The following is a 9,676-nucleotide window of genomic DNA, read 5'->3' as shown; positions in this document are numbered from 1 at the left end:
CCCCCCCGTGCCAGATGCACTAGAGCTTGGGGTGCCCCACCAAGCTCTTTGGAGATGCCCCCCCCAAGCCCCCCATCACTAGGGGTGCACCCCAGCTTTCTAAAGCTCGAGGGTACCCTCCCAAACCTTTGGGGGTGCCCCCCATATTTTCTCAGGTGGGGGTGCCCTCACAAACCTTCCCGGACCTGGGGTTGCTACCCTCTGCACGTTCTGCCCCATATGTTGCCCTGGGGGTGCACCCCTCAAGTCCTTTCCCCCACAGGGTGCCCACCCTAAATCTACTGGGGTGCTCCCCAAAATCCTCCCCTGGGAGGGTGTCCCCCAGCCCTTTTTGTAGGGTGCTGGGGGGGGGGGCACCTTCCCTCATTCCCTAAATCCTGTCCCTGCATGGCGTAGCCCCTACAAACTCACTCAGGCCTTGGGGTGTCCCCCTAGCCCCCAATTTTCTGCTTGGTTCCCCCCTGCTGAGCTCCCTCCCCTCCTTAGGATCTGGGGGTGCACCCTCTACCCCCCAAATCCTGCCCCAAGAGGGTGCCTCCCCCAAACCTCCCTGCGATAGTTTCAGGGTGTCTCCCTACCCCCCCTCCCACCCTGAGGGTGCTATGGAAAGGTGTGCACCCCACCCCCCCCCTCGCCCCAATACTGGGTGCCCCCACATTGTGCTGCTACACAGAGTATTTACACCTTGTGGACAGTGCTGGCATAAGGGGGGGACAGGGGGCAGTACCCCCCAAGCTGATGGGATGATAACAGAAGGACCCTCCAACCTTTCAGGTCACTTTTTGAGATGGCCGGGGAAGCACGCAGCTTCATTTAGGTGTAACTACCCAGCATAGCATGTGATAAAGTAGGGGTGAGTCAGGAGAGAGTAAGTACAACTTAATGAGAAGCTCGGGGTGCGATGGGGCATCACCAGCTTTCCCCTCTCTTAAATTCTGCGTCCGGGTGCTTTGTCCAGACCATCCTGTGGGCGTTAAATACCTGGTATTTGTTTAAGTAGCTTACCTAAGGCTTAATTAAATCTTAGAGCTAATGAGAAACAACCCTCACACCCTGATTTATGACACCTTCGAACACTTTGGAGAGATCCCCAACCTTTACGCGCAGCCAGCGCTGGAAAAAGGAGCAAATCCTGGTTTTATTCCCTGACACAGAGAGCTGCCGCTCTGCATCGTGTGGCCTTTCAGGTCCCAGTGCCCAGGATAAACCCTGCCTGATGTTTTCCAGCAGTCTCAGCAGGGCTTGGCTTAGGCCTGGGATTAAAAGCAGAGTCAGTCTTTTCTTGTTCAAGGTTACCTCTTGTGGGCTTGAGCCTCCTCACCTTAATTTAAGGACTCCGCAAGCCCAATCCTCTTCCAGTGCACTTTACGAGGCAAGGGAGAGTTCACTTTTATTATTCCTCTTTACTATTTACTTTCTCCTTATTCCTGTAATCATTTACTCTCCGTCATGGCTCACTAGGCTTCAGTTTAGTTGCGGGAGCGATAAAGTCCTCAGCAAAGTCTTTGCTCATTGTTACAATGAGTTGGGAGTCACAGGCGGTGTCAGCAGGAGAGCTTTGCTCTCCTCTCTTCAATGGCCGATGTATTTTTTACAAGGCAGGTGGGAGTATGCCACGTGCGTGCTCCAAGTGATGGTGGAAATAAATAAATAGGATAAAACCGTGTGGTGAAACTCTTCCCACTTAGCTCTCCCCTCCCAGGTTGCTCCCCCGTGGCTTTGTGTCAGCCAGGGAGCTGTGTCTCCTCCCGGGGTTTAAAATAGCTCACTGCTTGGGTATCATCTTTCTCTTCCCCTCCCGGCTCTCCTCCTCTGTCCCCCACTCATTTAACTTTGGGGGAGGCTTTTCTTTTTTTTTGTTAAAACCAAAATCCCTGCTCCGGCGATGCCATCCCCACCTTCTGACATGGTGGTTTGTAGCCGTCAGGGGGGGTTCAAAAATGGCAAGGGAGAGCTCTGCCCCTGGATGGCGTCACCTCCAGCCTGCCCAGCCATCCCTTGCCGTGGCATCCCGCCCGCAGCGGGTGCAGAAACACCGACGCAGCTCCCCCCCCCCCGGTAAAGTGAGGCCAGGGCTGGACGCCGGCCAGGGAAGTGGCTCAGGCGGCTGCCGGCTAATGAAGGCGCCTCGTCCTCCGCATGGCCGGTCGGAGCAGGCTGCGCTGGGCGATGGAGGCCCTGTCGAGGCGAGAGCTTTGCTGTCGGGCTGGGGGCCAACTCCTCCAGCATTAGCTTCGTTTAGAAGTTAAAATGTGCAGGTTTAAGGTGTGGGGCTGGGCTTGTGGGCACCGCCAAGCCCTCACTGTTCAAACGCTGGCGACGGTGGTTTGGTTTTCGGGTGTTGTGATACTGTGCCCCTTCCTCACGGAGAGGGGAATCGTGGATTTTGTTTCTTATGCCGTGAGACAGGCGCTTGTTTGCAGCGGGAGAAGGGCCAGGCTGGTAGCAGCCTCGTGCCTTGATGCAAATAAATCCTGTGGCTGTTATTCTTCTAGCTCTTCTCCAGTGAGGATAGAGGTGGCAAAGCAGGAGCACAGAGGCTTTGCTCCCTGCCCTGGTTTGGTCCCATCCCATCGGTTGCAGTCACGGAGATGATCCCACTTGGAAATATCTCCCGGTCCTGATTCCTCGGCTTGCTGCCACTCCCGCGGGCTCCATGCCCTCTGCACCCCCAACTCAGTTTGTGAACCCAGCCCGTTCGGGTTTTGCCGTATCAGTGAGAGGAGCCGGCTCACGGAGGGATGGAGTGAAGGCTGTAATAAGTAAACCAGAAGTGGGATGGAGGGAGCGGGGCTCTCCCTGCTTGGTGAAGGTAATGGTAGGGCTGTGCTGGGGGGCGGAGGAATGTCTGGGGGGGGTCACGCTGGAGCCGTGCCCCCCAAACCTGGGGAAAAGTGGGTTTGTGGATGAAATTTGTCCTGCGAAGCTTTCAGAGCAGTCCGGGGGAGGCTGGGAGCTTGGTGATTTCCAGGGACCGTGAACATTAATTCAGGCAGACCAGTGAGACCTGCCTTGCAGGTTACAAATTGGTACTTTAGTTCTGGCTGATGCTAATTACTTTAATATAATTAGTGTCTTCAGGTACCGCTGGGAGGGTTGAAAGCGCTGCAGACAGTAAGTGATCCTCCTTCCTTGAGGTTGAGGACTCCAGGTGTAGATAAACCAGCTGTTCCTCTCCAATGGGTTATTTTGGGGGCTGAAGCCGCAGCTCAGAGGGATTTACCCCAGCAGTGGGAGGTTTTCCTGCCCTCTTCTCTTGCCCCCATATTTTTGAGACCCAAGATCTGAATCCAGTTCCAGTAGGTGAAGGATGCTGAAACTGGGGGGTTGGTGGTCCGTGGAGCCCTGTTTGTGGGAAGCCCCTGCTGCTTCTCTCTCCTTCCCTCTCATAGGAGAGCCTGCTGTTCCCATTTGCTGCCTTGCAAACTCTGGCTGCTGTCGGCAATTCGCCTCTTGTCGCTTTGGAGACCGAGACAGGCTCTCATGAGCCAACCCACCCCCTGAAATGGCGGGGAGCCCCTTCTCCGCCTCCTCTTGCACCCCAAGTCTCAGTCCTGCGAACAACTTCGTACCTCGGTGCCTTCAATCCAAAAATCCTTCTTTTCCTTAAATCCATCTTACTTTGTTTCATCCTCTGGAGCTTCTATTCAATTCAGCCAGGAAAACAAATCCTGGTTTGCGAGCATCTGATGGCGACTGCTGCGGGGTTGGGTTTTTTTTCCTTCATGGAAAGGCTGATATTTGCTGAGGATGGAGGGTGGTTTGTCTGCCAGATCTCACCAGGGCGGGGGAGAAGCACTTCCCATCTGTACAAGGAACAAGCCCCTGTACGCTTCCCCTAAGAAACAGCCAGCACAACAACACTGCTACCATCCCACAGGGTTTTTTCCTTCTTCTCCTTGAAGAGCGAGCCCTGCAGCCCGTCCTGGTGCTGCCAGTGACATTTTGTGGTGCTGCAAGGGCCACCTGGCTTAGGGACTCCCCAGCAGCTGCATTCAACCCCAGACTACATTTCTACCCTGCAAGAGGACATGTGGAAGCCCCTACTGAACACACCACGGCGTGATTTTTCAGTGCTGTATAATATATATAAGCACAAGACCCTTAGGCTGAAAGAAAAAGGCTGCAGGGGTGGGTTTTCCATGTCGAGGCAAGAGGGGAGAGCCCAGGCTGCTCTTCCCACACCAAGAACCTTCTAGATGAAGCCTGGACTGTGCTGAGAAGGTTTTTTGCTTGTCTGGAGGGACTCTGTTTGTAGCAGAAAGGCTCCAATGAGGCTTTGGTTACTAACCGGTGTTTTGGTTTTTGTCTTCCACCAGGTCCGCGCAGGAGATGAAGCACATGGAGAACATATCCAGCCTGTTACAGGGCAGCAGTCCGGGCGAGTATCAGCGGCTGGATCCCAAATTGGAACGAGAGGCGATCGCAGCTCCCGGGGAGCAGCCCTGGGAGATGATCATGGACAAGAAGCACTTTAAGCTCTGGCGGCGGCCAATCGAGGGTACCCACTTATACCAGTACCGAGGTAACGGTGCTCCCCATACCCCGCCTGTAGCTTGTTCTTCTTGCACTGAGTCCTCGTTAGGGGTGTCCCTCCTGCATCCTGCCTGGCCTGTATTTGTAGGAAACCGGAAAAAAAAGGGAATTGTCATCCTTTGCGTCCCTCTCTGTAGTCCTGTCCCCCCCTTAGCTCTTTGGAGGAGTCCCAGCCCTGCCACCTGCCTTAGAAAATGCCTTTTCCTTTTAATCTTGCTGCACTGAGTTAAAGACTTGCTTATGCCTTGGGACTAAAATCTTTCTCTTTACCACAGTGTTTGGGTCGTACACAGATGTGACTCCCAGGCAGTTCTTCAACGTACAGGTGAGCGGCTTTGATATCCGGGCTGTTTGGCATGTTAGAACTAAAGTACAGCCTCTGCCAGAGGCGTGGGACGGAGAAATGGTGAATATTCTCTTCTCTTTATACCATTTACATGATCTAGAGCTGGTCCCAATATAGATCAGAAGTAGGGTGAGTTATCCCATGCCCTTATCGGGTTTTGCTGCCCGTCCCTGCTGGAAATGAAGGATCAGCACGTGTGGGTTGCAATCAGCTGCAGGAGCATAGCGGGTTCCTGGTCCTAGCTCGCTCTCTGCCTGCCCTGCCAGCTCCTGCACTTCCTCTTCTGGTGACTTTCAAAGAGTTTTTAATAATTTCCTGGTGGGTAAAACGCCTGACCATGACGCAGCTTGTTTCCACAGGATGAGGAAAAGGGCCGGTTACCTTCCTTTAACAACACTATTGGAATTTGTTGTGACTCAGTCTCTCTTTCTTGCCAGCTGGACACTGAATACAGGAAGAAGTGGGACTCACTGGTCATCAAATTGGACGTAATCGAGAGAGACTTGGCCACTGGATCAGAAGTGATTCACTGGGTCACTCATTTCCCGGTGAGTAGTTCCTTTTTTCCTGCTCCGGTGATCTTCCCCCAGGCAAACAGCCAGCAGTGGGGTTGATGCCTGTTCTTTCTCTTACCCAGTACCCTATGTACTCACGAGACTACGTATACGTTCGACGGTACAGCGTAGACAAAGAGAACAACCTGATGGTACTAGTCTCACGGTAGGTATTGCCGGGCTGACCTCCCGACGGCTCTCTTCCGTCTCCCATCTGTAAAATGAAGTTGAGAGCTGCTCCCTTTTCTTGTTCCCTCCAGGGCAGTGGAGCATCCAAGCGTCCCTGAAGACCCTGAGTACGTTCGCGTCAGAACCTATGAATCCCAAATGGTCATCCGTCCCCACAAAACCTTTGACGAGGTACGTTTTGGGGGTGGGCTGGGAAACTGAGCAGAAAGCTTGTCACAAGAGAGCTTCCTGCTGCTCCGAGGGGAGCTGTTCCTTCTCCGGCCATCGTCTGTAGTGCTAAGCTGGGGTCAATAGTCCAGAGTCGGAAAAGAGGGATGAGTTATTTTCCCAAAGGCAAGAGAAACCCATCCTATGTCTGGCTCTGGAAGGATGTGAAGCTCTGTCCCAGTAGCTTGAGACTTCCTGCAGGAGCGTGGTGCTCCTGGAGAGCCAAACACGCCACTTTGGAGCACCAGGCTCCTTTTTTTAAATGCCTTAAGCCTCACGAGTGTCGTTCCTAGCACTTAATGCTCTCAGAAAAAGCATCGCTGGGTCTTTGCAGGGTATCCAGAGCCTCAAGAGAGCGTGCTGGGTCAGTGAAGGACTAGGGGAATGACACCTCCTTCTCCAAAAGAGCGATCCTAAAGGGAATTTAGGTGAGGATGCAAAACCCAGCGGAGTTTCTCTGCTAGCTCAGGCTCACTCGCCTTCTCCTTTCCCAGAACGGTTTTGACTACTTGCTGACCTACAGTGACAACCCTCAGACTGTGTTCCCCCGTTACTGCGTCAGCTGGATGGTCTCGAGCGGTGAGTGAGCTTCGGTGGTGAGAATTCACCCCTTGGTAAGAAATCCCTCCGGCTCTTTGCTCTGGAGCGAGCCTGGCTGCTCCTGCCTTCCCCTTCTTCCACCTGTGAGGGGCAGAAAATAGATGGAGAAGCTTAAAAACTGAGTTCTGGAGGATTTGGGGGTATTTCTGGTGCCTTGGGCTGCTCTTCCTTTATCACGGGGAGTCCTGCCTGCATTCCTGGCTGTGAGGAGGAACGGGTCTGTGCACAAGGATATTCCTTCTCTTCAGTCTATGCCAGGCAGAAGGAAAAAACAGCAGGATCCTTTTTTAAATTTTTTTTAATGAAATGAGCTGGTTTTTCCTTACTGTAGAGCAGCGGTGGCTCTGAAGTATTTCTGCAATCGAGTTCTTCCCCATTACAGTGAACAGGGGAGAAAACTCCTTCTAGTTTAGAGGTACAGTGCCTGTGCTGAGACTCCCACGAAGCAGCTCAGCTTTACCTGGCAGGGGGGAAAAAGCGGCATTTAAAGGATCTGGCCGAGCCAAGGGCAGAGCCACCCCGAAATAAACCTGGAAGAGCCCGAGGCGCGCTTGGCATTACAATACCCACTGGTTCAATGCACCCCCCGAGCAGGGGAAAGATCGCCATTTTCTTGTGAAATTGGGAGAAAAAGGAGCTGTCACCATCTTTAACTCTCATTTTATTCATCGGGGAAGGGAATAAAATCGGAAGTGTTGCCTGTGGTGATTTTTTTTTTTTCCCCTTTTGCCATCATGTGGCTCGTGGTAGAGACTGAGGCGAGAAAGAGTTGAAATACGTTCATTCAGCACACTCGAGCATCAGACCAACGTTTTTTTTTCTTGCACCTCCCTGCTTCGCCAACCACTGAAACCTCTTTTCTTCCGGAGTGCGCTCTTTAATGCATCTAAGAAGGCAGCTAAAGCTCTGGCGGGGGGGGCTGGCATCACCCATGCACCCCTGTGCCACAGTAACTGCCTGGTGCAGGGGCCTCCTCCATGCACTTAATGTTCACTTTTTAGAATAAAAATGAGTGGTGGGAGAACAGCATCTCCAGGTGGGACTGGGTGGAGCTGGTGCAGCCCTTCCTGCGGCAGAGGCAATAATTTTAAACATTAATTAACGTGTCACAGGCTCACTCCCAGCTCACTTATAAAGTAGCCAGGAGGTGGTGAGGGTCCCCAGGGCTCACAGAAGGGGCTGCCTGGCTCTGAGGTCTTTGCACCCCTCTTCCAGAACAGATCTCTGTGAATCAAATAAGAGTTGATTTATTTATTTTTTAATTAAAAAACCACTCCAAAGCACCCCAACCACGAGGTTATCACTGAGCAGGGGGATGGGAAGCGGCAGAGACCTCTTACTGCCAGCGAGGCTGTGGGATCCCCCTTGCATAAAGTGACAGAGCTGTGTTACTGGAAGGGAAAAGAAAAATCAGGAGGGTAAAGAAAAATCAGGGGAGATGGGAATGGAGTGGGAGAAGGGCGTAAGACAGGAGGATCTTCCCTCCAGCATCTCTGGAGCTGAGCGGATGCCCATCCCTCTCCCGCTTCGCTCACCATCTCCCCTTCTTCCTGCTAGGTATGCCGGATTTCCTGGAGAAGCTGCACACGGCAGCGCTGAAAGCCAAAAAAATGGAGATCGAAGTGCGGGACTATATGTCTGCCAAGCCCATTGAGAGCGGCGGCAGCGAGGGGAAGGCAAGTATGGCAGCAGCGGAGCACAAGAGCGATGGTACCTGCAGCCCTGCCCAGCTGGAATATGCCTGAGAAGCCAAACCTCCGCTCCTCCGGCCCTGGGACGGGGAGCCGAGCTCCGGAGAGGGACCTGTGCTGTGCCGCTGCCGATGGAGCTTAGTTCAGTTTTTTTCCCTCCCCGTCTCATCTCCAAAGCTCTGCTCCCTCTTCAGGATGGGGATGCTGTCCCCCACGCCGTGTGTGTTTGTGGCCAGGCTGATGAAATCTCATGTCGTGTAATCATTTTTCTGTACCGGTAAATATTTCCCCTCCCCGACAGAAAAAAATACCCTAAAAAAAAAAAAACTTTTATCGCGGCACGGACAGCCTCCCCCTGCCCTGCCCACCCCCTCCTTTTCTCATCCCTCTTCGGACTCTCGACCCCAAATATTTTTGGGTCTTGCTTTTGTACGGCGGCAGTTGGATGAGGATGTTCCACGTCACCGTTTCACGGTGGGTTTTATTTCCCCCACCAAAAGACCCTTCAACCTCCTCGGCCCACGAGGAGGGGTTGGTTGTTACTGGGGTGGGCGGCCTGAACTGGTGGAACTGGGGGAAAAAATGCTATTTTTGGGGTGGTTTTTAGCTGCTGGTTTGTTGTAGGGGAGGGTAGAGCTTGTGGGATTGGGGCGGGGGGCACCTTTCTGCCGGTGCTAACCTGGGTCACCGCGACCCCCCCACCGTCGTTTGTGGTGTTACCGGGCTGATCCCACTGGGTTGTGGCACGAGGTGGGGGGGCAGTGAAAGCTGTAGGATCAGCAAAATACTAATAAATTATCTGTCCTAGCCACAGCCATGGTGGCACCCCCTGGGATCCTAATTAGCATCCCACGTTAATGAACCCCTCTGGGATCTGACGGATGGGTCCCTCTCGCACCCTATTTAATCCCCATCTTAGAATAATTTTATCTTAAATATAAATTCCCAACTTACAATAAATTTATCATATATTTATCACCCCCTTCATAGCTGCAGCATCCTGCGTTCGCTGCTGGGAAACTTGGCGTCCCACCCCAATCAGCAGCCCCTATTAGTGGCGTTAATTAGCCCTTTAACGAGGGTGAGCTCCGGGACTAGGACCCGCTTGTCCCATATAAAGAATTTTTTTGGGGAAAAATTTTTTTTCCCACTGTTTTGGGTTTGTTGGTGCTGTGGCTCCAGGTCAGCACGTGTGGCTGCTCCTGGGCAGTATCTTTTGGCTGCTGGGGGGGGGGGGGAGGGCGCCCCCCCCCCCCCCAGGGTGTGGGGGGTGTGGGGGGGTGCCTTGTCCCCATCCTGGGTGTTTTGGGGTTCATAGACGCTGCTCTGGTGGGATTTTGGGGGGCAGAGGGGGACAGCGCTGTGGCCGTTGGCACAAATCAGCCCTGGGGGGGGGTTATGGCCCTGAAATGTCCCCTTGGGGGTGGGGGGGTCAAAATGTCCCCACTGAGGATTTGGGGACAGGGGTGGCAGGGTGGGATGGGGTCGGCAGCTTTGCCCCGCTCTGTCCCAATCGCACAAGGCTGGGATTTGGGATGCAACCAGGGGGGGGT

The 9,676-nt window shown here is 53.5% G+C and overlaps 1 protein-coding gene across 2 annotated transcripts; it reads left to right on the top strand.

Moving 5' to 3' along the window:
• The first annotated feature begins 2,900 nt into the window (after positions 1 to 2,900).
• Positions 2,901 to 9,023, top strand: STARD7 (StAR-related lipid transfer (START) domain containing 7). Of its 2 annotated transcripts, none has more exons than XM_010562844.1 (8): positions 2,901 to 3,303; positions 4,320 to 4,525; positions 4,812 to 4,861; positions 5,320 to 5,430; positions 5,520 to 5,602; positions 5,697 to 5,796; positions 6,327 to 6,411; positions 7,990 to 9,023. In XM_010562844.1, exons 2-8 carry the CDS (start codon positions 4,333 to 4,335, stop codon positions 8,175 to 8,177), a joined length of 810 nt encoding a protein of 269 aa, XP_010561146.1. In that variant the 5' UTR covers positions 2,901 to 3,303; positions 4,320 to 4,332; the 3' UTR covers positions 8,178 to 9,023. The 2 variants fall into 2 exon arrangements, with proteins under 2 accessions (XP_010561146.1, XP_010561147.1); XM_010562845.1 differs by lacking the exon at positions 7,990 to 9,023 and adding an exon at positions 6,764 to 6,886.
• The last annotated feature ends 653 nt before the right edge of the window (positions 9,024 to 9,676 follow it).

The sequence above is a fragment of the Haliaeetus leucocephalus genome, unplaced genomic scaffold, assembly GCF_000737465.1.
Source record: "Haliaeetus leucocephalus isolate CR32 unplaced genomic scaffold, Haliaeetus_leucocephalus-4.0 Scaffold162, whole genome shotgun sequence".
In the NCBI taxonomy this organism is placed as follows: Eukaryota; Metazoa; Chordata; class Aves; order Accipitriformes; family Accipitridae; genus Haliaeetus; species Haliaeetus leucocephalus.
The sequence above is the reverse complement of the archived record's forward strand: the minus strand, read 5'-3'. Positions and strand labels throughout refer to the sequence as shown.

Excerpts from the sequence above, each read along its gene's own strand:
- STARD7 (XM_010562844.1), top strand. The coding sequence starts at position 4,333 with ATGAAGCACATGGAGAACATATCCAGCCTGTTACAGGGCAGCAGTCCG. Across the intron at positions 4,526-4,811 it reads CCACTTATACCAGTACCGAG|TGTTTGGGTCGTACACAGAT; the intron begins GTAACGGTGCTC and ends TCTTTACCACAG. Across the intron at positions 6,412-7,989 it reads CAGCTGGATGGTCTCGAGCG|GTATGCCGGATTTCCTGGAG; the intron begins GTGAGTGAGCTT and ends TCTTCCTGCTAG.